General features: G+C 53.9%; 3 protein-coding genes across 6 annotated transcripts in view; 2 read left to right on the top strand and 1 right to left on the bottom strand.

Moving 5' to 3' along the window:
- Positions 1 to 11070, top strand: part of MARCHF2 (membrane associated ring-CH-type finger 2) — a 37165-nt gene extending 26095 nt beyond the window's left edge. Inside the window, exons 4-5 of one of the 2 annotated variants that reach the window (XM_054805691.1) lie at positions 4950 to 5159; positions 9029 to 11070. In XM_054805691.1, coding sequence (XP_054661666.1) covers positions 4950 to 5159; positions 9029 to 9088 — 270 coding nt within the window. In that variant the 3' untranslated portion in view covers positions 9089 to 11070. Of the gene's footprint in view, positions 1 to 4949; positions 5160 to 8117 lie in introns of both variants that reach the window. The other variant, XM_054805690.1, reaches the window with a different exon arrangement.
- A 3003-nt stretch (positions 11071 to 14073) lies between these two features.
- On the top strand, positions 14074 to 19748 carry LOC129197340 (zinc finger protein RFP-like). Of its 3 annotated transcripts, XM_054805687.1 has the most exons (8): positions 14074 to 14807; positions 15500 to 15565; positions 15847 to 15942; positions 16181 to 16405; positions 16601 to 16623; positions 17221 to 17336; positions 18298 to 18357; positions 18613 to 19748. In XM_054805687.1, the coding sequence occupies exons 1-8, from the start codon at positions 14559 to 14561 to the stop codon at positions 19125 to 19127; spliced, it is 1350 nt and encodes a 449-aa protein (XP_054661662.1). In that variant the 5' UTR covers positions 14074 to 14558; the 3' UTR covers positions 19128 to 19748. The 3 variants fall into 3 exon arrangements, with proteins under 3 accessions (XP_054661662.1, XP_054661664.1, XP_054661663.1); XM_054805689.1 differs by lacking the exon at positions 15500 to 15565; XM_054805688.1 differs by lacking the exon at positions 15500 to 15565 and having other exon boundaries at positions 14074 to 14870.
- Positions 19749 to 19999: 251 nt separating this feature from the next.
- LOC129197342 (thaicobrin-like) lies at positions 20000 to 24701 on the bottom strand. Its single transcript, XM_054805692.1, has 3 exons — positions 23654 to 24701; positions 23430 to 23539; positions 20000 to 22776 (listed from the first exon to the last, which is right to left on the bottom strand). Exons 2-3 carry the CDS (start codon positions 23485 to 23487, stop codon positions 22256 to 22258), a joined length of 579 nt encoding a protein of 192 aa, XP_054661667.1. The 5' UTR covers positions 23488 to 23539; positions 23654 to 24701; the 3' UTR covers positions 20000 to 22255.
- Positions 24702 to 25020: the final 319 nt, after the last annotated feature.

Here is a 25020-nt window from a genome sequence, read left to right as displayed (position 1 = left end):
GAAGCACCTGCTGCTGCGTGGGAAAGCGTCCAGGTGACCCGCAGTGCTGCTGGGGTTGGTTCCTCTCCTGTCCATCGTTTCTAACGCTCCTGCAGCTCTTGCTCTCCTTGGGTCAGCCCAGTGCCCTGTGCTTCCCGGTGGCTGGAGCCAGGCTGAGTGCATCGGGAAGGCTCTCATGACCGTACAAGGAGAGATTGAGCTTGTTGAGGTTTGTGGAGCATCAACGGCAGGCGGTTGCACAGTGGGGAAGGGAGGATGAGGAGGGGCAACTTTGCAGCATTTAACTGTTGTGCTTGCGGGGCTTACGGGCATTTCTGGGTCTTGGCTTCCTGAACTCTGGGTACTCCGTCGGAAAACATCCCTCCCCACCTTGGTGAAGGAAACAGCACCGTCCTGCTGGGGCTGCCCATGGAGCTTGGTGGCCTGCAAGGAGTTTGGTGGATGCCCAGAGAAGGGATACAGCAGTCCTCCTTCTGAAGCTGTGTTTTTTGATTCAACATGTTTCTCAGGACTAATCGTGCTGCTGTGGATCAAGGTCACGTTTTTCTTTCTGGCTTACGTAGCCGAGCACCAGGTCAGCAGCGAAAGGAAAATCAACAGGTGCCTGAGCAGCCACAGGCTATTTGGTGGACAGAAAGGACGTGGGATATTTTATAACGCAGCTGGCTTTACACAGCCAAATACTCCTCTTGTTGCTTGCGTCATACTGTAGCCGTGAAGCACATAGGGAACTTTGTGGCAGGGTCAGCTGACGAGATTGGCAGATCATGGTGGTCCTGAATAGCGCTCAGCAGAGCGGGTGGTCCAGCTGCGAGGCTGGGAGAGACCCGAGGACGTGCTGGCCGGAGACTGCTGGTCCCACCAGCGCTGGTACCGCACTGTGCTGGTCCCACTTGGCACGGGACTGCTGTCGGCTGGCAGGTGAACGCTGCATGCCATGTGTTTTATCAAACAGGGGCTAAAGGCTCACAGCCAGATACATTTTGCAACGCAAGGCAAGCGAGCTGTAAAGATCAGTGAAAGTTTGTTCTAAAACACCCATTTATAACCCCCCAGAAAGACTGCGAGGTGCTGAGCACTGCTGGGGTGGTCCCTCATCAGGCCGTTCTCCTTGGTCGCAAGCGGCAGAATGCAGCCCAGCTCTGCGACGTGCGGAGTAGCAGGTGCTGGGATGGACTGACCGGGAGAGTGCTCTGTTATACTTTGAGCTCTGCTCTTGCTTCCGGAGGAGCTGACGATGTCCCGGTGCCTTTTTCTGCCTGCCCTCCTCCTGCCTTCTGTCACCTGGGGCTCACACTAGTTTCATGGGCACTGCAACACCCAAAGATCAGATCCTCATCATCTCATAGCCCTGCCTCGGGTCCAAGAAATGAGCTCCCTTCCACAACCCTGCTGATCCCAGTAGAAAGAACATCTGGGAAAGCCTCAGGATCGTGCTGGAGGACAAAGAAATATGGTTGTACCCAGAATAACTTCTTGTCGCACAAGCAGAGAGAGGTTGTTTCCAGCAGGGCAGTCCGGGACCCTGCTCGTAGCCAAAGTGGGCAGCAAGCAGCCAGCTCTACCTCTTTCTATTTAGTCTCACATGTGACTGCAGCATAGAAGGAGTTGCTTTTGGATTTGGCCTGGAAGAAGACCAAGTTGTGCTTTTGTTGCTTTCTCATGTTTACTGGATAGTTTTCCCTACTAAAATTGTTTAATCTGACTGACCGCTTTTTGGATTGTTTGCAAGGTTTATTTTAAGTCCCGTATGGACTAGTGTGCTGTTGTGCCAGAAACCCTGCACCCTTAGGGTGGCTTATTGTATTCTTTTTTTACTGTGTCAGTGCGTACTGGCAAACTAATTCAACTACTTCAAAAGGAAATTAATTTGCTTCCTGCCTTTACATGTTTGGCTCCCATTTTAGGGAGGAAGAAGGAGTTTCAAAGGTCGCAGGGAATATAAATAGAGTAAGATGCAGTAAAATACCTTCAGTCCCTGAGATTCTTATTGTATGAGGGTCAAAAGTGACCCGAGATGTCCTCTTACAGGGGACGGGGTGCTCTGGGATCGCTGCTAGAGGGGTGTTGGTCCAGTGGGGGTAATTCAGCATTCACCCGAGCGCTGCGTGGCTGGGGCAGCCCTGTGCTGGTTGGAGTAGGGAAAGCCACGGCCGGGGGTTCGAACGCTGGGGCTGCCAACACGCAGTTTGTAGGAGCAGCTTTACTGCGTAGATGAGTTGCTGTCCACCCTTGCTTCCTCTTAGGGTTGCTGAGGACTGCGTGTGTGGTCCTTATCTTCCCCACACAGCTCATCACCACTAATCTCCTCTACAGAGCCACACAAGGGGTGACTTGCAGGTCTGCCTCCCTTCTCCCAGCTCCTCCTGTCCAAACCACAGTTGTGGCTGCTCTGAAATTTCCTTCTGGTTGTCTGGCCATCAAGTTGTGCTCAGAACGTCTTTAAAAATGCTTCTAACTTGTCCTCTGTTATTGCAGGAGCATTACTTGGTCCCCAGATCTGTCTGTGCTCTTCAGTAGCTTCACTTGCTCTTGCTCTGTTTGGGTCTCTCAGATGCTTCAGGTCACATCTCTAAAATACCTTGCTTATCAGTCCTCCCAGCTGAAATTCCTGGCCAGGCTCTTATCTGTTGCTGCAGCATCCTCTGCTCCATTCTTGGCCAGCTCCGTGTCCCATCGCAGGTGCCTGCAGAGCGTGCTGCTACCACGGCTCTGGCCACCCCAGCAACGTTGCTGTTCCTTGCCTGGATTTGCCATTTCCCCCTTCTCTTTCCCATTTTGACAAAAGTTGTCTGCACCTCTCATCCTGTCCTCACCCCTCTGCTGTGTCTCGCCGTGCGTCCCTCATGTTAGAGTCTCTCCGTAGCTAAAGCTGCGCTGCTTTGTGCGCGCCCGTCCGTGCTCCCCTCTGGACCAACGCTTTGCTGCTTGGCTTGTCTTTCTGGCCAGCTGTGTCCTCAGGTCACCTGCGCTCTGTTTTGACTGGTATGGTCTCATTAATTTCTTGTGTACCTGCTACCACCTCTTCTGTATTGCTGTTTAAACTGTGGTTTCCCCTGTAAGGAAGGAGCTTTGTGTGCATGGTTCTCAGACGGGTCCCTTTTCATGCTGCCTGTTCAAAAGCGGGCACCCTACTCCAAGTCCAGCAGTAGGACATGCCTGCCTGGCCCTGGCTGCCTTGGGGATATTCCCTTCCCTGCTCTGACTGTGCCTTTTCAATCATGTTCTCCAATTTTTTATTATTTTTTTTAAAATTTATTTTGAGGAAAAAAATAAATCCTAAATCAGACCAGTCGTCCTTGTGCAGGAAAGAAAGAGGATCCAGCAGCCCAGCATAGGGAGCTCCCAGTAAAAGTGTGCTGTAACAACTCTGGGTACTGATAGGAACCACAGCTGCTTGCTATTCTAAAAAAGGAAAGGAAAGGCTGAAAATAGCATAATCCTAGGAAACTAGAATAATTGATGTTGTCCAAGTCAAGTTTCTAAAATGAACCCAGGCTGGAAGCAAGTCGGGATTCCTAAAAGTAGTGAACGTTTAGGGATCGCCTGTTGAGGGAAACCTGCCTGCAACAGAGCTGCATTCGTTCTGCAACCTGCTAATTTTTGAGAGCTGCAGGAGAGAAGCGCTTGCCGAGCCTCTCGGTAACACAGCAGAGTGCAGTAACCTCCGCTGTGATGGATCACTTACTGCCCGGGAGGTAAGAGAGCAAGCCTGAAAATGAGAAGGAATACACCAGAACTGGCTCTGTCCTGGTCCTGGCAGGTCTCTTCTGCCTGTAACGTGGTGGCCAGCGGACGGCTACCAGCAGTGGAAAGGTCTTTGGGATTTTGCAGTCGTGAAGGCGGAGTTTTCAGCAGCTGTGTCTGTGTGGTTGTGCCTCTTCCCTTCACGGTCACTTGTGATGTGATCCACTGAGATCCGGGAGAAAGCAATGGGGGATCTTCCCCCAGCCAGCCGAGCTCTGCATCCCTCCTCACCTGGCAGTGGCGCTGCTTTCTCTTTAGAAATGCTCAACGGCTTTCTCTGTGAGAAAGATGCAGATTTGGGCACAGGTTGTTCTGTAAAAGAAAATGGGTTTGTGTTACCTCCCTCTGCCGTGGCCCCTTGCCTGATGTCTTGCTTTGTCTACTCAGGTGCAAAGCTTTCTGCTAGTTACTCACCTTCTTTTTCCTTTTCTATCCCCCTCCCCCCCGCCGTCTTCGTTTCTTAGTTGCTCAAGTGATATGCTGTCATCATCTCAGTGAAAATTCTGGGTGCGTGGGTGTTTGCTTCCCTGCCGATGGCCCTGGTTGGGCGCTGGGCTCCCCGGGGAGCAGCACTGCGGTGGCTCGCCCGAGCCTCGAGGACAGTGCTGTACCCTTGAGAGCGCTCCTTCTGCAGAGCTGTCTTGCACAGTCTCTCAGGTGGACCTGGGCATTTCAGATTTGATTTAAGTCAGGAGTGAAACTTTAAAATGCCACAATTCTCCAAAAGGAACCAGAGTGCTGGATTTGGGACAGCTGCCCTTATGGCTTGTCCTGGCCACAGACCCCAATGCCCCGGTTTCCCATGGCCCCTACACCAGCTGCACAGTCTTGGATATGTTCCTATTAAAGCTCAGTCCAAGACCTGTCAGATCTTTACTAAGCCAGGCTTTACTGAACCAACCTCCCTCTGTCTGCTAGCTGCTGCCTGCTCCTTCCTACTCCAGTGAAGAGCCCGGGCAGCTCCTGTATTACTACTGCCTTTGCCCACGCATATTCTTCAGTTGTCTCTTCTCTTTCCCTTGTGGTTATAAGTAATGTACTTGACGCTTTCTAGCTCTATTTTTGTGAAGGTTTATGTGAGTTAAGTGTATGTACCAGGTATGTACAGACTGCAGAGAGCATGTGAGAGCTTCCCAGCATAGCAGTTTTGCTGTGCTCTGCGTGCTGCTGACTAATGCCCTTTTCTCCCTTCCTTCCTGCAGTGGCTGAAGGATCCTGGTCCCCGCAATGAGAAGAGGACCCTTTTCTGTGACATGGTGTGTTTCCTGTTCATTACTCCCCTGGCAGCGATCTCCGGCTGGCTGTGTCTGCGCGGAGCCCAGGATCATTTGCAGTTCAACAGCCGACTGGAGGCCATCGGACTCATAGCACTAACTATAGCACTTTTCACAATCTACGTCCTTTGGACGCTGGTAAGTGTCTGCTGCCCAGGGCCGTCTTTCTGTTCAGAAGTGAGATCGAAGTACCGGCTCGCACCGCGTTGGTGCAGCCGGCCATTTCTGACTCCCCTTGTGAGAAAACCTTGGGCTCTTCCTCCTGAATGTCCATTTAATTCTCTTCAAATGGGAGCTGCTAAAGTTATTGCTGAGAATGAGAACCCACTTCCCAATCATCTGCTTTGCAGACTGACATGGGAGCCGCGTTCCCCGGGGCGTCACGGACCCGGGCACAGACATGCCCAAGCATGGCTGGGGCAGCCAGTGGTCCTGCTGTTGTGTCTGTTCCTATTTTCAAGAAACACAGACTTGGTACTCGGGTGGCTTAGGGGGAAAATAAAATCTGGAAAATGTTTGACCCCTAAATAATGTACCATCAAGTCCCTCCATACTTTGTGCTGCCCAGCACAGGTTGGCCGTGCCTGAAGGGGGTGCAGACTGGCTGCTGGGGGTCTCTGTGGCCCACAGCTAAACAAATTTCTACACAATATTTTGTCAGCAGCACAGAAGGGTGTGTGCAAGGAACACTCTGGCCCTGGGGAGACCTCTGACTTCTCTCTCATACTAAGCTTTTGGACTCCAGCCCTGAGCCAAGCCTGCCCTGGCGCGCTGCTGCGGGTTTCCAGCTGCGCTGGTGGGTTTGGAGGCACTGGGATTAAGTGGGAACCTGCAGTTGACACTGGGTGTTGAACTGCTCCGTGCTGGAAGAGGGCTGCCTTCCAATGCCTCGCTTTGCATCTTTTTGGACGTGCTGAATTAGGCAGCCAGGAGCTTGCAGCTTGGGTCGAGTCCAGAAGAGCAGGAAAGCAAATGTGAGCTTGCTGTGTGGCACATCCGTGAGCAGCTCCCCACCCTGCCGCTCCCCGAGCCCCCTGGCCCCGCTCTCTCCAGGGGGCTCCCAGGCCGGGGACTTCCCTCTGCATTCCATTCAGTTCTTCCTTGTTCTGTTGCTAGGTGGGTTTCTGGGTTTGGATCTTCCTTTCGGCTCTCCTGTTCAAAGCCCTGTGTGCGCTCATGCTCTTTCGATACCCTTTTCCAGCTGCTTGCTGGGAAGCACCATTTTTGGGAAGGGAAGAAGTGCAGTTGCTGGAGGAGGAATAGTGAGACCTCAAAAAGCTGGCAGTTCTGTGGGCAGAGAAATGCCCGAACCCATTTCCCTGCCATCCCGTGCTCTGATCTCTGAGAGTAACAGCTTTCCCTGGGGTTAGGACATTCCTTGGAACTCTCCCACGCAGACTCAGGTGCCAGGGGAGGGTGAGCTGGTGCTGCAGCCTTGGCTCTGCGGGGGTGCCTGCAGCGAGGGTGCCTGATCGGTGCTGCTGTCAAAACATGCAGCAATCGCAGTGCCCAGGGAGCTGGTGTTGAGGAAACGTCTCCACTGCTGCATGTTCGTGCTGCATGAGGTTCATTTCTGTAGAAAGCCAAGCTAAAATTGGAAACCTTAAGAGGAAGTGCTTCCATCTTCTCTGTCCCAGGACTGATCTGGAGGAAAATGAAAAATGGGGGTTTTTTATGAAATAACGAGTCCTGATTAAAATGGCTGTAGTTCTGCCATGCTTCACGTTTCCTTGAACAGAGAGGGACATTAAGCGAAGCCCCTTTATTCACATTTACCATATTCAACTGCAGTTCTGTGCTGCCACGGGCTGTGCGGCACAAAGGGCCGTTAGGTGGGCAGGTGGCGATGGCTGTAATGAGTGTGAGGATTGCGAGGCCACGGTCGCAGCTCCTTCCTGTGGAGCAGGAGCTTTCCTTGAGGTTTGCACCATTAGCTCCCCATTCACACGCTGTCTCTGAAGATTGCCAGATGCCTTTGCTTCTTGTTTATCGGCACCTTATTCCCACAGTTGTCCCTCTACAACAGGAAAAAGGGGAGTGCAGAGATCGATAAGCTAAATTACCTCGATGCTGTGGCACAGCTCCATTTCTCATAGCAGATGTCTGAGACCTATCCAAAAGTAATAGGAATACTGACTGTACTGTCAGATGTACTTCCTGGTACTTCCTACTTGCCAGCTAAATGTTTCCTGTACTTTTACAAAGTATGAAAGCTTGGTTTCGATGAGTGGTTGACTGAATTCAGTATTTAATTTTCTTGATCACAATTTCTAGGAAAATAAATAGGAGGGAATTATATGCTGGTTTTATTCCTTCCTCAAGAAATTCTAGAAAAGTTTAATTTCAAAGCTAGGGAATCAGCAGGAGCTGTGAGAAAATCTGTAGTGGTGTTAATGATGGGGAAGCACAGCTCGAAGCTCCCCCTTGCAGGGCTGCTCTGAAACTGCAGGGCCAGCTCACGCCGCTGGACCAGGCTGGTTCAGGTCCCCTCCAGCCTTTGCATCCTCTCCCGTCTCCCTCCGGGTGGACAAGTCTCCTAGGCCACAGCGTTGTCAGAAGAAATGAGTCCAACGGATGTCCTGTTGTTGCAGACCGAGGAGACAAAGCTGCTGCAAAGGGCAGAGAAGAACCACCAGGATCTGTGAGATGGAGGAGGCTGGTTGGATTCAGCCACTTGAGGCTGGTCCTGTTGGGAACCCCTCGTTTTGCCCAGACAAGGTGCTCGCTTCGGCCCATGGCTAGAGCGAAGGGGCGAGCTGTGGTTCCTCCCCACCACATCTCACCGGCCTGGTACTCAGACCCAGCTGAGCAAACTCTGTCCCTCTGTCCTGGTGCTGCCCAGAAAGCCCCTTTGGCTGTGCCGTGCTCGGCCTTGTGTTACCAGGAGTTAATTGATTCCTCGTCAAGGGCTTGGGACATGGAGTGCCCCAAACCGTTTCAGGGTCAGTGCTGTCTCCCTTGGCCGGGGGGTGCTGGTGGATTGACAAGGAGGGCACGCAGAGGGCGGATGGGTGACTGCATCTCACTGGCCCTCTACGGGCTTCGGCACTTGTGACGGGGCTTTGATAACCAGACCGATGCATTATCGCCCGCCAGGTTTCGTTCCGCTACCACTGCCAGCTGTACTCGGAGTGGCGAAGGACCAACCAGAAAGTCCGCTTGATGATCCCAGCCTCGCGGAGCCCTCACCCCGTGCCCCACTCCCTCCTCTCTGCCAAGCTCATGAAGAAGACCGCGGATGAAACCACCGTCTGAGCCGTCCCTTGGCCACTGCGCCACGTGGCTGCTGGGGCGAGGGCAGCCCTTCCGAGCTGGCGGGAGCAAAGAGGGTCGGGTGTCCCCGCGTGCGCAGGCAACTGTGGAGGCACTAGAAAGCAATCATCCCACCCGAAGGGACTTTGTAGTCAGCACGTACTTTATACTATGGCAAACAGACAGATAATCGACGTCTGTCATGTGAAATGGCCCAAAAGAGCCAGATGGCAGAATATGCCTGTCTGCAGGGACACTTTCCTATAACTAAATACCATACGTGGAAAATATCTCCCTATATATATATATATCTATATATAATATTATTTTTTAATGGCCATGCATATTGTGTTTCAGTCCTTTTGTGTTGATGTTCTAAGCTTCAGTATAGAAGCTGGCAGCCTGATCTCATTCAGAGGTTAAATCTATGCCTTTTCTCCAAATGAACATATAAAGAACTCTTTTCATCCACTGTTCTTGAAAGTCCCCTTCTCCTTTGCACTAAATTGGTTTTGATAATACTGCAGCAGCCTTTCCCGTTACTCTTTGGTCTCTTTTGTGGTGTTTCTGTCCTTTCTAGAAAGTTGTGTGTTTTTAATAATTATTATAATCCCAGAAGGAGTAAAATGACATAATACTGAATGGAGACATTTTGTATTGTAAAGTACTGTAATTTTGCGAATTTCAAAATAAGTTTCAAAATGAGAAAATCTTTTCCTGTGCAGACGTGATCTCACAAAATGCTTTCCTTGCAGATCCTGGCTCATCCCCAGGACTCGGATGCACTCGGCTCTTGGTATGCCTGGCAAAGGTAGATGGAGGATCCGAGGGTGGGAAGTGATGGCTCGTACTAGCTAAACCCACCATTGCCTTTTGCTTTTAAAAGATTCAGAAAAGAGCTTTCCTCGCACCAAAAGGTGAGAGTTGGAGTCTGTTTGCTGATGTCCTTTCACCATCTTGAGGCTGGACCTCTCGTAGCATTGGTCACACACATCCCTTACAGGACAGACCGTGCTCTGCAGCCGCTCGGCGGGACACAGGTGGTCTCGGCTGTCTCTGCGCTTTATTTGCACATTCCTTGGCAGCAGCCAGAGGAGCTGCTGTGATTTGGTTCACCCCTGAAAGCGCTGCCTGTTAGGTGTCCTCTAGTGAAACGCCCCAAGTCCGCTGGTTCCCAGAGAACAGGCTCTGCGTCCCTTCTCCTCACGGGGCCGGTGTTCCTCCTCCTCCTTCATCCACCTGCTTTTCCAGCACGTCCGGCTAACGAAGCCCTCTGTCTTGGAGCGCCCAGTCTGCCAAGGGCCTCCCTGAGTTTGGCTTTAGCCCTTGCCTTGCTGCTGCCTCCCCGCCGTGCAAATGATGCCTGTGCTTGGCGGTGTGCTTTCCTGAGCCCCGGGGGTGGAGCGGGCCGTAAGGACGCTGGCGTTGGCACTGCCCTGCTGCGTGCTCCAGAGGCGCGTGCAGCCGCTTGGCCTGAGCCCGGGCTCTCGCTCCCGCGATGGTGACGGTAGATAGCAGGGAGGAGGCAGGCTCCGAGGTCCTTGCAGTGGGTGGTGGTAGTTGCACACTGTGTCCCTCCTCTCCTTTTCTCAACCCAAGTGGATCAGTCTGATGCCCTGAGAGATCGTGACCTGTAATTTCTTGAACTCGAAGCACCACGTGCCATTCCTCCTTCTCTCTAGTTGCAGAGCAGGATGCTTTTCCTTACGTGTCCCCTGTTCCCTGACCCTAGGCTGGAAGTGGCCGGCGGCATGGGCAACAGGGGCCGGTACCCTGCCTCTCCCGGTAGGATTGCTCCAGCCCTGGGGCCTGCTCTGCATCTGCTCTTCTCCTCTGACTCCTGTGCCAGGGTTCTCACGCAACTGGGTGATATCCCAGCACATCTTGCAGCAGCCTGTCTCTGCCCAGCTGCGGGCTGGTCCGAGCTGGTCTCTGTTCTGAGCATGAGGGTCCCTGATCACGGGGTGAAGGTCCTCTGCCCCAGCCAGGCTGTGCGTCTCTGCTCCCCTCTCCCTGCCAGCCTCCCTGCCTGGCTCTTCCCTTCTGCCGTGTACCCACGGGCACCTTCCCCCTGCCCTGTCGTGCAAGGATGACTCGGCCCCCGGTGCTCCAGGAGGTTTGTAGTGCAGAGGGGTCTCTTCAGCCCCGCCGCAGCTATGGTCCCTGCACAGCACCAGCATCCTGCTTCAAATCAGCTTGTGCAGTGGGGCTCCCACGCAGGCATCGCCTCCTCCGCACCCCCCTTCCCACAGCAGTGAGCACTGCACCACTGCTCTGTGCCTTGTCCTGGGTCCCCTTTCCTTCAGCTCCTCCCCAACAAACCCCGTGTCACCAGGACATTCCCAATGAAGAAAAATTTGGGGGTTTAGTTTAACCTTCCCAGCCCTGGCTGCCTCCCAGGAGCTTGGTCTCGCGACACGTCTAGTTCTGGCAGGTAACGAGGGATGTTCCCCTAGTAAGGACTTAATGGAGCCAGTGTTTGAGTTAGGAAACCCACTGTTGATCCAAATACGCAACTGTGAAAGCCAGAATTCGCTGGCTGGGGGCAGCGGGGCCCGGCTCTGTGCTGCTGCGCGGCCATGGCTTCACTCTCAGCTTCGTTGTCTTTATCGTAGTTGCCAATAATTGGAGGTGTTGCATGTGCCCCTGCAAAACCCAGTAGCGACTCTTTGAGTCTTCTCCTTCCCAGAGGAGATGTTCAGCTCGTGGATGTGGGAAATCAGTGTCTCTGACCCGCCACGTTCCAGTGTCATGGGGAAACAGGCTGTGCAATTATGTAAATAAAAGTGAGACAAACTTTGGGCTGTTGCGTTGTTACTGGAGGAGATGGGGAGGGCTGAAGGGCCCAGGCTGTCTCTCTGATAGCGAGCCCCGTGTCTGGCTTCCCGGGGCGCTGTGGGCAGCTTTCCTGCCCTGCTCCCAGGAGAGCTGGCAGAAGGTTTCATATTTGAGCTGAAGCTGGACAAAACCTAGGCCTTTTTGTCAGTTATGGGCAGGTTTCTCTTGTGTGCGCACGGAAACCTGCCTGGTGTGGGCCAAGCAAGGAGGTGATGTTTGGGCCAAGGGAGTCCTTTTGGCCTCTTCAGAGGGTGGCCGTGGGGCTGCACGGAGCAGTCCCGGTGAGGCAGCCCCGCAGACGCTCCCACCGCTGCCCCGGTGAGTTGCTGGATCAGAGTGTGCCCCGTGGCAGCCCGGCCCTTCGCTCCAGGGTGCTGGGAGACACCGGACCTGGCTGCTCTCATCCGAGCCCCAACGAGGCCTCGGGGTGCTGCGTCCGAGGCTGCAGTGTGCGAGAGCCACCCGGGGCTGCAGGGCTGGATTTGGCACCTTGGGGCAGAGACCCAGGCACCCATGGGTCCCTTTTCCATGGTGTGATGAGGGGCACCAACATCTCCTGTAGTCCCAGCCCTGGCCATTCGACCTGTATTGCAAAGCCTGGTTAGAAAGGCTGCGCTGCTTTAAAAGAGGAGACTGGAAATTGTTAAGGGCATGCGACACTGCAAAAGCGATGTTCAAACGTGTTTCCAAGGCCCTGGACAAGGGCTTAGCCTTGGGCAAGACCGTGGACAAGACTCATGTTTCCTGAGCAAGCTGGCAAATCGAGAGGGCTCTGGGCTTGTTTATACTGAAAGAAAAAACGTTTTAAAAGAGAGAGTGCCATGTTCCTGGGGAGAAGGCTCACCCCAGTCAATTAAAATAAAACTGTGCTGCAACACAGCAATCTGTCCAGGACGAGGAAAAGAAAAAGCAGCAGCAGCAGCAGCCAGAACAGCATAAAAGAAACAGAAAACCTCCTGTCAGGGTGACTAAGCTGGCTTTCAGACAGCAATTTCCTTTTCTTGGCTGAGGTAGGTGTTCCTCAGCACACAGGACAAGTCCTTTGGGGTGTTTCCCATGACAAAGAGGATGCTCTGTGCTTCAAAGAAAAAAAAAATCAGTCAGGATTGGGTTTGGGACTGCAGGCGCGTGCTGATGGCTGGGATCTCTCCGCAGGACCTGGGGCTCCGGGTACCGGCCAGCTGGTCGGCACGCAACTCGGACGCCTCCTTGGCTATTTTCCACAGGGACGTGAGGAACAGACCCCATGGCTAGAATGACATTAAAAGAAAAACTGGGCTAAGCTATGCATGAGATTGACTCTCAGATTCCAGAAACCACAGCAATGAGGAATTGCAATTATTTTGCACAGGGCCAACGAGAAGAATAAGCTTTTCTGTCTTATTCCAAGCCAGTATCAAACTAAGAAATAGTCTTTATATTTCAGGATCACATGTGCTTCTCAGTTTCTTGTCTTAAACAGAGGACAATAGGTAAGAGGGGAAAAAAAACCCCCTTGATATAGGACACAATCTCCAGCTGCAGTGTTACCTACCACCTCCACGTCGTCCTACAGAAAGAGAATGGAGATGTCCAAGTCCGCTCATTCCTGGGGTGCTTCTGCCCTGGACCCTCTTGGGTAAAAAAACCCCAAACTAAACAAGCAGGGGTGTCCTGGCTGGCACCAAACAGACTCTCCTCCCTAAAAGTTACAAACAGCTTCACTGTCAGGAGCGGCCGCTGCCATCCGATGTGTTGATACTTCATTTTTTAGAGCTTTCTCTCATAAAGTAGGCAGACGCAGACTACAAACCCGTCAACTTCAGTTCTAGCTGGGCGTCTTTGGTTCTGATGCTGCTTCAAACCAAGCAGGTGAAATCCCTCATCAGAAGGTCTCGGATCGGCGCAGCCCTCGCATCTGCTCCGTCCTGCCTCTGCGCCCTGGCATCTGCTCCCCAGCCCCATCCTTCCCCTCACGGTAGCCACGCACGAGTGACGAGCGTGGAGCCAGGCCAGTCGCCCCCAGGGAAAGGCAGCAGGGCAGCCCCCCCTCCGTCCGTGAGGGGATCCCAGCACCGCAAACCCAGCTGGGGAACGGGACCAGAGGGGACTAAGAGGAGAAGAGCGAAATGTTTAATTAGAAGCAAACCTCCAAAGCAGTTGGGGGCAGGCGTGTGCAATTTCTTTTTGCAGATGCAGACCATGAGCTACGAGGAGGAACAGGAGGAGATGTTAGAGAGTGCAGGGCTGGAGCCAGAGCCTAGCAAGGAGGCACTGGCCGCTATGGATTCAAGAGGGACCTGCAGTGAAGTCCCTCACTGAGGGAGCCTGTGCCACCTCCTGCAGCATCTCAGCAGGGTTTTGCTCCTTTGTGGTTGTCCAGGGACACAACAGGGCTCTGGCCTCCACACCATTATGGATTAATACAAAGAGCTCAACCTCTGACACAGAAAATATTTGTTTGGGGTGACACCAGGAGAGTTTTGCTCATGTGCCTGCCCTGCCTTTAACAGAGAGGCGATAAACCCTTTTGGTGAAGGGCTTTTGGCTCAGTAATTCCCTTACCCACCTGGTCTGCTGGGAGACCAGTGCGTACAGACAAGAAGCGGTCCATGCATCCAAGGGGCAGAGGGAGGAACAGATTAAAAAGGCAAGGAAATCTGTTTAAATACCTTTAAATCCCTACAAAATGGCTATCAATGCATGCTGATCCATGCAAATACTCTCAGCACTGCTGATATTTAAATGCATCCAACCAGCTGCCTGAGCTCAAAATAAATGGGGGGTTGGGAGGGGTGGGGGGTGGAACAACACACCCAAAAGCAATAATCCTGGGGTTAATCCGGGCTGAGAGCAGTCACTCCCTAAGGACCCTGAGCCACTGCTTTGGGTGGGAAGTGGAGCACAGGGGTAAATGTTGCTGGAAGACGCGGCTGATCTGAAATGAGCTGCAAGCGTGGTGGCGGATGGTTCTGCCTGCCTCTGGCTTGTCACACTGCAGCGTTGTGAAGTACGTAATGAAGTTACAGAAAAAGGAAAGAAACTTTGTCTTTGCGACTGTGAGCGACAGAGGAGGAAAAGGCAAAGGAGGAAAAAAACCTGAACCGCCATGGAGGAGGAACAGGAAAAGGGGGAGCTGGTTTGTGGAAAGGGGTTTGGCGAGCGTTAGCTGGGTGACCGGTGGAGCAAAATCCTGCTAAGGACAGCAGGGCTCCTTCTGCCTTAAATCAGCCGCATCTAAACACCAGCCTCTCCCCCCTCTAATCTAAGTGAGGGCAGGCTGGAGGGAGAGCTGGCGGCGGCATTCCCCTTCCTCTGGCTGTGCTGTGCAGCCGGGGGGGGGTCCCAGAGCCACCCGGGGGTCCCCCCCCACCCCTCGGGGGTCCCCCCGCTGCGGCAGCCACACTTGCTCCGTTCCGATACCGAAAGCGAAACGGCCCGAGCGGCGCCCGCCTCCCCTCCCCGGCCATGGCGGCAGCCGAGGAGCTCCAGGAAGAGGCGATCTGCTCCATCTGCCTGGATTTTTTCTGCGCTCCCGTGATGTTGGACTGCGGGCACAACTTCTGCCGGGCCTGCATCAACCTGTGCTGGGCCCGGGCCGCCCCCTCTTGCCCTCAGTGCCGGCACCCCCTCCCCGGCCGCAGCCTCCGGCCCAACCGGCCCTTGGGCAACATCGCGGAGCGGCTGAGGCGGCTGGGCCAGCCCGGGGGGGACGAGGTGGGGGCCTCTGCGCGGCTTTTGACGTGGCTGCGCGCAGCTGAGGCGTCGTTTGCAGACGCGGTGGGTTTCGCTACCTGTGGGAAAGCTTTCCGGCGCCTGGTTTGCAAAAACCGACGCTCTCCGCAAGGAGTCAACGCTCCAGCTGCACCATCCGTGCTCTTTGTTCGGTTGTTTGTTAACCGGTGTCTTCCCGTTGCTGCAATTTCCCTTTATCCATGCTTTGACGTAACCTTCATCAGGTTTTCCTGAGGGTAATGGGAGTCTGCGCTCAGGCCCGCGCTGTGCGGTTTACGTACACGAGGTTATGAGTCCCTGCGCTGGCGGCCCCTCCGGTGTCCCTCTGCCACGCCAGGGTGGTGAGAGTGATTGTAACCAGTCTTTAATATCATTTTTGATTTTTGGCAGCTGACTCCATAGGGATTCTATCCAGGCAGGTGGGTTGTGGTTCTGTTCCAGCTGCCGGTGCTGAGCTCACTCACACCACTGCCCCCATTAGCTGGTTTTGGGGACACACGCCCTCTGAGACACAGTGGCTGGCATTCAGGACCCCCTCAGCTGCACTGAGACCCCACTGACTCCAGGGGCTGAGACCAGAGCCCCGACGTGCCTGCACCCCCCGTCTGACTTCAGCAGCTGCCACCAAATCCACTTGCGCTGGTCCCCCCAGTAACTGGCACTTCTCCTTGCAGCCCTCGCGCCCGCGGGATACAGAGGGACCATGCAAACCGATAGTTAAGAAAGGATTTAACGAGAAGGTAGGACAGACTGCGGTGATCAGACGCAGGGCTGGGTCAGACAAGCGCACTGACCGGCTCCCTTTTACACCCCTTTCTGCCTGCTCCTCCTCGGTTCCTCCCCAGTCCCCTTCCCCTGCACATTCCTCCATGGCTTTGCACGGTCACACCGACACCCGTGAGCATCCTGGACCCACAGGTCCAGAGGCCGCTTTTGCGCAACCCAGGGAACAGACTGTTTTATAGACACAAAGCATACGTGTGGGTGGTGGCAAGCTCCCAAAGGATGCCTCTTCTTCCAGGAGCAAATCCAGTCGCAGCTGGAGAGCCTCAGGAGAGAGAAAGGAGAACTGGAGAAACAGGAAAGGAAGGAGCAATGGATCTGCCAGGACTATCTGGTAGGTGCACGGTGCTACCGGGAAGAAGTTCGTTTGGGGAGAGTGAAGAAAAGTTGATTCTTGGCCTTCAGAGTTGGGACGTTAAATCGTTGTGTCCAGCTGTTGGTGCACGATAAGCACCCTGGGAATCACAGTCATGCTCCACACCAGAAAGTAAAAGCTGTGGATGCGTTTAATTGCTGCCTGTCCTTTTCCATGCTCCCACCCTCCCTTGAGAGGATTGTTTCTGCTCATAAAGGAAAAAGTGAAGACGGAGCGGCAGAAGATTGTGCCTGAATTTAAGCAACTGCGACAGTACCTGGACGAACAAGAGTGCCTGCTGCTGGCTCGACTGGGAGAGCTGGAGAAGCAGATTACAACAAGATTGAAGGAAAATGCTGCTAAATTCTCCAAGAAGATTATTTATCTGAATGGCCTGATCAAGGAGAAGGAGTGTCAGCTGTCGGGACATGAGTCCCTGCAGGTGAGGTCTGCTGAAACACCAGCGCTGGCTCGGCAAACAGCACGTGAGGCACCAGCAAAGGAAACATGCGACGGGCTAATCTGACCTCAATTATCTTACCTATTGACCTTCCCTTGCTGGCGTGTCCGTGCACTGCGTAAGGGGAACGTGAGGAATGCGTGTGCACTGAGCTGCTTCTCTCTTTCTCCTATCTAGGATGCTGGTGATGTTTTGAGCAGGTACGTGTTGCTTTCTCCTTTACGTCACACTGCTGCTTTGGGGTTGCAAAGATTCCTGCCCCAGAACAAAGCTGGATACCTCAAATACCAGGGATGCCCCATCGATGTTCATATTTCAGTTTTCCAGAGGCTGATGAACCAGTAGGACTCTACCAAGAATGTCCATCCCTGGGGAAATGCTAGAGGAGGACATTTCATTTCTAAGGTCTCTGGTTGCAAGCCTGGTTAACTTCTCTGTGACCGAGGTGTAGTGACACTAAGGCGTAGAGACCGGGGCATAGTGCCCTCGGCTCAGGGCTTCAGCACTTGCTTGTGAGGCAGGTTTGCCCTGAAGGGACAGGGTGACTGAGGCCACCAGGACCATCACTCATAGTACAAGTTTAATTGGCAATTAGAATATCAGGTCAGAGTAGTGACCTAGCCAATGAGACCTGCTGTCTCTCTTCTTCTTGATGCTCTTGTGTGCTTCATCCCAAACCATGGGAATGAACTCTGTGGAGGGTATTAATTCAGCTGGAAAGTGGCCTCTAACAACTGACACTAGCAGGAGACTGAGTTAAAGGAGGAATTGAAATGCCGTGGCTTGTGTGACTCCAGGTGCGAGAGGGCAAAACTCCAGCAAAAGGAGCAGATGAGCAATGAGCTGAAGAAAGAGCCCGGCATCCGGTCAGAAAAAGCTCCCATGCTAGAGGAGACGGCAAGAAAACCTCAAGGTACAAAGAAGGGATCTCGGAGGAGAACAGAGAAGCGTCCTGGGGGTGGAAAGAAGGCGGGGGGGGGGGGGGGGGGAGTCAGTGCGCTGCACGAAGGGGAAAAAGCCGAAATCCTTGTGTAGCATCTCCTGGGGACACATTCGAGAGGTGCCCCAGCTAAAGTGGGAGGGTGTTCCTGCCCCCCTCCTCCTCCCCACCCTGCTCTCTCTTGATCTCTATTTGGTTTTATTTTTCCCCAAAAGAACAGTCAACGTTCGTGTTGGTTCACATCATCAGCTATGGAGCCCGCTAATAAATTGCTGTGCACGTGAACCTGTTTCAGCACCCTCTGTGCAACACTTGACTTGGATGCTGCCACAGCTCCTTCTTCTCTGGATCTGTGCTCCAGACCCGCTCCCTGGTTGGAAGCAGGTCAGGGATGGGAACAAGTCCCAGACGTCCCAACGTGCCCGAATGATTCTCAGCTCATGCTCTCCTAATTAGGAGGCTTATCCCCAAAGAAGCGATCGAAATGACTGTCAGGCAGACCCTGGCATCATGCAGAGCAATCTAGGCTGGAAAGGACCCCTGGAGGTCATCTTGTCCAAACCTCTGCTCAAAGTGGGTACAACGAGGTGGGATTGCTCTGTGTTTTCTCCAGTTGAGTTCTGAATATCTCTGTAGATGAAGATCCCACAAGTCCTCAAACCACCTTGGTGACCCTCTAGATGTGCTGCACTATGTCAATGTCCATTTCCCACTAGGAAGCCCCAAATTCCTTTTTGCTCCTGCTGCTTCAGGTTTCTTCCTTCCTGCTTCATCCGGGGAAGCCAGCAGGCACTGCAAGCCGCGTGTGCACTGGGGAAGGAAGGGTGCAGTATCTCTGCTCACCAGCTTCCTGGAGCTGGTCTCCACAAAGCTTCTCCCAGTGTTGGTGGTGTTATCCAGATGTCAGGTGACCTCTGGGCTCGATCTCTTCCAGATGCTTTGACGACTGCCGCAGGGGAAGGAGCGGAGGAATCACAGGGACTGTACACTAAAGGTGAGTTCTGCTGGGGAGCCTCCTCCAATTAACCCTGGTTGCGAGGGATGCAACACGTGTTTTGGGGACAGTGAATCTTCACGTGCCTTGGCTCAGGGCACAGAGCTGCTCTCCATTTTGAGCTGGGCACCTTTTGGAAGAAAAGTATTGCCAAGTTTCCTCCCAAGCCAGGACCAAACATGGACCCAGCACGGTAATACTGTTCCCAGGACTGATCTCTTCCCCTCGTTCTTTGACCATTCTGCTCTCTTGCAGTGAACGTGACTCTGGATCCAGACACAGCTCAGTCTCGGCTCATCTTGTCAGAAGATCAGAGAAGTGTGATGCAGGGAGCCACTCAGCAGAGCCGGCTTGACAACCCCAAGCGATTTGACCCGTGGCCTTGCGTGCTGGGCTGCAAGGGATTTGACTCAGGGCAACCATGCTGGGAGGTGGAGGTGGGCTATGGGTCGTGCTGGGCTGTTGGGGTGGCCCTGGAGTCTGTGAAGAGGAAGGGACCGATTGACATGAGCCCGCTGGGGGGGATCTGGGCGGTGGGACGGTATAAGGAGAAGTTCCAGGCTCTCACTTCCCCAGTTCCCACCCCTGTTCTTCCCAGCATCATCCCCCAGAGGGTGCGGGTCTGTCTGGACCATGGCAGGGGGCGGGTGATGTTTGTCAACGTGGACAGCGAGGCTGTGATTTTCACTTTCCCGCAAGCCACGTTTGCAGGGGAGCAAATCTACCCCTGGTTCTGGGTGGGTAAGGGGTCCCAGCTCAAACTGTCCTGAGACCTGAGGAGGTGTGTCCCTCCAAGGAGGCTCTGCTGGGGCCACCCTGCCCTTCTGCATCCCCATCTGGCTGGTCCCTGGGGACTCTCAACGCTTACAAATCTTCCGCCATCTCCATCAATCTCCTGCCGTGAGCCTCGAGGGCTGTTGAACTCCTGTCTGCGGTGAGTGGGAATTGCCTCGCTGGGAGCAGAAATCCATGGGTTTCTCCAGCCTTGGTCCTACCGCAGTGGAAGAGGCTTAGAGCAGGGTTCTGGGTCAAGAATAATGGAACTGTAGAATGATTCTAAGAATGGCCATTTCTGGGGAGCCATGAGGGGGATTGAGTGGCATTGGAGTGCCTACTGATGGTACATTTTTACTTGAGGAAATGGGCAGGTGGGTCAGGAGGATGAAACCTTGCTCAGCAGCCCACCTGGCCACGGCGTGGTGCTCTGTAGCCCTGAAACCTGAGCAGCTTCCATGTATTAGTCCCTGTGGTTGGCCTGATTTGGTTCTTGTGTTATCTTGAGGAAACACAAGTAAATATTCATCTTTTTAGGAGGTGCTAGTAGGATTTATGTCCCCAAATAATTTTGTGGGTGGAATTATAATCACTGCTTTTTAATAAATTAGTTTACCGAATAATTCTTCAATGTTCGATTTGTTTCTCTGGTAATGGTGAGGCTCTTGGAAAGAAAATTTAGAGGTTTACATCTTCTCCGGCCAAAGAACTAATACCAGGAATTTGCTGAAGTTTAGGAAAAGGCTGTAGGAGTTGCTGATTTGAAACTCGCTGATGTGTAGAACTGCCAGGTTTTGTAGCATTGCATGGTAGAAGCAAAAAATATGAATAACCAAAGTTATTAATTATTTATTAATTATTCAATAGTAACTAATAAATAACGGAAGTTCAAATGCTGGTCGAACAAATGTGAAACAAAACCCCATCCCACAAGACCTTGCCAAGAGATCAGAAGGGCTTTGAACACATTGGCTCCATCTGCTTCTGTTGAAGAAGCTGACTGTGAAAGGGAGTTGGGGGCTGGAGCAGAGGGGAAGGATTCAAAGAACAGTGAAGAGAAACGATGCCACAAACACAAGCTCTGCATGGGATGTTTCATACAACCTCTGGAAAGGGGTGTGTGTGAAAAAGCATCTGTGAAAATCATAGCTTGCTCAAGGATGAAGCCCACCCCTTCTCCTTGCCCTGTGGCCAGAAGCCCACGGTGACCTGTTGAGTTGGGTGCTCCTGCAGGGTTTGATTCCAGCTCTTCCGGACACGTACCCAGCTGCCATCGTGCTTCAGCTGTGGGATGTCCACCTCCCTCCCAGCGTGCTCCTGGAAATGCAGAGCCACGGCCCTGGTGGGGGTAAGCTCTCCCTCCTGCACAGGCACGATGTCAGCTTTGGCACCAGGAGCTGAGGACGTGCTGGCACCAAGATGTGGACAGAAGGTTGGAGACCTTGTCTATTCCTACCAGGATTTGACCTTCTTCTGTGCTCTGCCAGGAGCATGAGTTGGCCCCGCTTTTGGGATTGGCTTCTTGGATGGTGCCCTGGGTTGCTTTGCTGGATTGCTGGTCCCACAGATGTGCAGAGCCCAGGTGCAACGGGATGTCACCTGTCCCCATACAGCGCCAGAGGGGTTGGTGAGCCCATCCCCTAGTGCCAGGGCAGGATACCTCTGCCTGACCCAGTGCTGCAACTCTTCCCAGCTACTGGAGTAGACTGGGGAGACCAATGCTGTTGCCTCTACCCAGCTGCCACCACAAAGGTGACAACCGAGTTGGCACTAAGATGGTCCAACCAGCAACGTGGCTGGAGAAGAAGAAATCTAGGCTGGGCCCAGGCAATGTTCCCGTTTGCCTACATTCACCTTTTCTTCTCCTCTGAGCAGGAGAGGATAAAGCAAGGTCCCTGGGAGTGGGGACCCACCACCACCACCTTTTCCAGGTCTAGCACGTCCTTTGAACATTCCCCCAAAATGCCAGTTCTCCAGAGCAGATCTACAGCTGAAAGGCATGTCCTGTGAGGAGCGGCTGAGCACTCTGGGTTTGTCTGGTTTGGAGAGGAGGAGGCTGAAGGGCGACCTCATGGCTCTCTGCGGCTTCCTGAGGAGGGGACAGGTAGAGGAAGGTGCTGATGTCTTCTCCCTGGGATCCAGGGACGAGACACGTGGGAACGGTTCAAACCTGTGCCAGGGGAGGTTCAGACTGGGTGTGAGGAGATATTTCTTTAGCGGGGGGGGAGAGGGTGGTCAGACACTGGAACAGCGGTGGTCAATGCCCCAAGTCTGTCAGTGTTCAAGAGGGATTTGGACAGTGTCCTTAATAATAAACTTTAACTTTTGGTCAGGCAGTTGGACTAGAGGATCGTTGTAGGTCCCTTCCACCTGAACTAGTCTAGTCTATCCTATATGAGGAAAAGGAGACCTTGATGGGGGGAGATCAGAGGACGGCAGATCTGTGGGAATCGCCTCGCCTGTGGGCTTCAGACACTTCCCAATTTCTTGCTTCCTTTCCTTGGCTGCCCCTGTGGCTTTTACTAGTGCTCTGCTGTAAGAAGCGTGCTTGACGCACATGTCAGCGAGAACTGGAAGTAAGGCAAGGAGAGGCCTTGGGTGTATGGAGAAGATAAGTGTTATCATGAGCTCCAGCATCCAGCCATGTTTGGGTTTTGGTGGGTTTTTTGGTGGGTTTTTTTGTTGTTTTTGGTGGGTTTTTTTTAACTTAATCATTAAGCTTAATAGAAAAAAGCCAGAGATACTACTCCAGCACCTTTTAAGGAGTTTGAACTTGCTGTATTTTTTCATGGCCTTGTAGAAAGCAGCTCTGCGGTGCTGTGGCACTCAATGCCACTTCTCTGCCTTGGGGCCACCTGGCACCGAGCTCCTCCATGCGCCAAACCTCTGTGCTGCCTGTTGTCTCTGCAGTCCCAGCTGTGGGGTGGAGGGGATGAAGGAGGCTCTTTGGCGGCATCCATCTCCCAGACCTACCAGTCCTCCCGACTGGTGGCCAGAGGAACCATGTGAGGAGAAGTCAGCAGCACACAGGACCCTCCCAGTTTCCAGCATCAAGACCCAAGATGATGGTGTTCACCTTTCCAGTCTTCCTTCCAACCCCACCTCCCCCAACGGTACGTCCACGTCAGGGGCACAGCTTGAGCCACGAGTCCATCCCCACCCAGAGCCACGGGCGTAGCCTCTCCCCAGGACATGAAGCCAGGCAGAAAGTAAAGATTGGAGCTTTGTTTTCAGCGTCAGCAAATGCCACCTGCCTGTCTGAGAAGTCCAGGCAGACCTGGATGGCCCTGGGGAGGCAGGCAAGGCGCAGGGGGGTCCAGTCAGGGTCCGTGAAAGCATGGTATTGTCCAAACCACTGCCCCACGGCCCAGATCCCCTCCTGGGGGGTGAAACTGAGGACCCCCTTCCTCCTGACAGAATCCTGGGCCACCCCCGCAGCCCACCAGTCTCCCCCCTCAGCCACCTCCACGTCCCAGCAGTGCCTCCCCGCGGCGAATCCCGGGCTGCCCAGCACGCACGGCTCCGTGTCGAACCGCTCAGGGTTGTTGGGCAGCGAAGTCCACTTGTCCCCCCGTCCCACGCCTCGCTGGTCACCAGCCAGGATGAGGAAGGGGTTGGCAGTATCTGGGTCCAGGGTCATGTTGGCTGGGGATGGAGGAGGAGAAGCTGCTCAGGACAGGCAACCCCAGGGTTGTGTTGGGGCTGCATCCATCCCAGCAAGAGAAGGGACAGGGTGATTTCCTTTCCTCTGCCCAGAGACGTCTGGCATGGGGTGGGAAAACCCCTCGTGCTGGACTGCCCACCCCCCTCAGTGCTACCCTGATCCTGCCCCTGCTCCTGATCCAGGAGCTTCTGTGCGATCCCTGGCCAAGGAGACCTCAGTTTCCTGGAGGAGGATGCACCTGAGTTGGATGGGTGCTCATCTGCTGTGCAGACACCTGGACCTGAGCTTGGGTGTCTCTAGTGCTGCAAGAGCGAAACAGGCACATCTGGGCACCAACCAGTGCAGACCGTGACAGACGTTACCCCAAGCCCAATAACCTGTGCCCCCAAATTCCTCTTGCTTTCTGTGGGCAATGGAGGGAGCCAAGAATGACAGCTCAGGTGTCTTTGGTGTTGGTGGTGGGTCTACAGCATGAAGAATTCAGCTGGGGGTGTTGCAGTTGCCACGTCTCAAGCCCAGGCTGGGACAAGCCCTGGGTGCTTTGACCCTAAGTAGCTCTTCCACAGCAGAAGCAGGATGCATTTTTCTCCTCGACAGAGGACAGTTCCCCCTCCTCTTCCTTCTACAAACTCACCTCTTCCACTCATCTCCTCCACCTCATTGGCCAGGGTCTCCCTCTCTTCTCTCTCCATCCTGGATACCAGCAGGTCTGCAGAAAACCAACAGGAGGGGAGGCAGGGTTCCCTGTTGAAAGTGGAAAATGCGGGACTCAGAGACCGCCTAAAGATGATAAAGAAGCAGAAGAGATGATAGAAAATGTCACAGCATTCAGGCACTTTTTAGACAGCCAGCGCTCACCTGCAGGCTGACTCCAGGAAAGGAGGGTTTGGATGTGTCCGAAGGTGTTCAATCTGCTCTCCACTCCCCTGACCTCCTCATCAGCTCACGGCTGGACTGGGCTTGCACCAGCCTTTCCAGCGTGTTCGAAGGGGCAGATCAGAGTCCAGAGGGGCTGGATGGCCTGGAGAGCACAGCTGGGAATCCGGCACCTTCGCCTCTCTGTGGAGACCACGCCACTGGAGCTCCACCTCCCCTCCTCTTGGTGATGACCTCCCATGCCCTGAACCTGCTGGCAGGCGCGTGACCTCATTTAACCCTTGAATTTGGGAATTCCCCGCTGACGTTCCTGCATGCCCCCGTCCTGTTTGCATCACAGGATCTGCCGCATCTTCTCTCCCTTCGACCAGCTGCGGGTGTGTGATAAGAGCCTTCTGCACCGCTGGAAGAGGCTCTATCTTCCTGCGATGGGGTGCTCAGAGCCCTCCTGGGTCAGCAGCACCACGTGCACCTCCAGCCCGGTGGGATGTACCTTGGGGACACCAGCCACAGACCAGTGGCCATGCTCTGGGTGGCCAGGCTGCGTTCTGTGATGAGGGAAGAGGTCTGGCTCCTTACAGGCGCTGCTTGCCCAGATTTGTCGTGCTGCCAATGGGTTTCAGGGTGGAGATGTTTGCAGGGCATGCATTGCCTCGATTGCTCAACTGGTAAATGGAGGACGGCAGGTGCTGGGCTTTGCGTCCCACCTCTCTGTTCTCCAGGCAGCTTTTCACGTGCCCAGGGGTGACGGCTTCACCCTGCTTGTAGGGAACTTGGGTGGTGGCACCCACTCTACTTTGTCACATCACTCTGAAAGCCACTGGTTGTGCACAAAATAGAGTGCAAGGGGACCTGCTGCCAGATGGGTCTGCTGCCTGGCACTGGGACGGGGCCATGGCATGGTGGGGGCTGTTGCTGAACCTCCAAAAAGACAAGACGACTCACCAAGCAGCTCAAGAGCGCTTTCGACTGAAGTTGCCAGGGGAGGGGAACCTCAATCCATCCCACTCCTACCAGTTCGATGCCGGCACCAGCAGGAAGGATCGCAGGTCAGTAGGGGAGCACCTGAAGTGCAGCGCAAAGGAATTCCAGCCGCTCGAGCCGGTCAGTCACCTTCATCGGGGCCCAAGTGAAATGCCTGTATGCAAATGAACGTAGCATGGGGAACAAACGAGAGGAGTTAGACGTGCGCACGCTGCAAGGTTACGATCTCATTAGGATCATGGAGATGTGGTGGGATGGCTCCTATGACTGGAGCGTTGGGATGGAAGGACACAGGCTCTTTAGGAAGGACAGGCAGGGGAGGTGAGGGGGGTGTCATCCTTTATGTCAATGACCAGCTGGAGGGC

This window comes from Grus americana, chromosome 28 (genome assembly GCF_028858705.1).
Source record: "Grus americana isolate bGruAme1 chromosome 28, bGruAme1.mat, whole genome shotgun sequence".
NCBI lineage: Eukaryota > Metazoa > Chordata > Aves > Gruiformes > Gruidae > Grus > Grus americana.
Note: the sequence above shows the minus strand (reverse complement) of the source record. Positions and strands in the feature narration are given on the sequence as shown.

Excerpts from the sequence above, each read along its gene's own strand:
- LOC129197340 (XM_054805687.1), top strand. The coding sequence starts at position 14,559 with ATGGCGGCAGCCGAGGAGCTCCAGGAAGAGGCGATCTGCTCCATCTGC. Across the intron at positions 15,566-15,846 it reads AGAAAGGATTTAACGAGAAG|GAGCAAATCCAGTCGCAGCT; the intron begins GTAGGACAGACT and ends CTCTTCTTCCAG. Across the intron at positions 16,406-16,600 it reads CGGGACATGAGTCCCTGCAG|GATGCTGGTGATGTTTTGAG; the intron begins GTGAGGTCTGCT and ends TCTCCTATCTAG.
- LOC129197342 (XM_054805692.1), bottom strand. The coding sequence starts at position 23,487 with ATGGAGAGAGAAGAGAGGGAGACCCTGGCCAATGAGGTGGAGGAGATG. Across the intron at positions 22,777-23,429 it reads GGAGGAGATGAGTGGAAGAG|CCAACATGACCCTGGACCCA; the intron begins GTGAGTTTGTAG and ends CTCCATCCCCAG.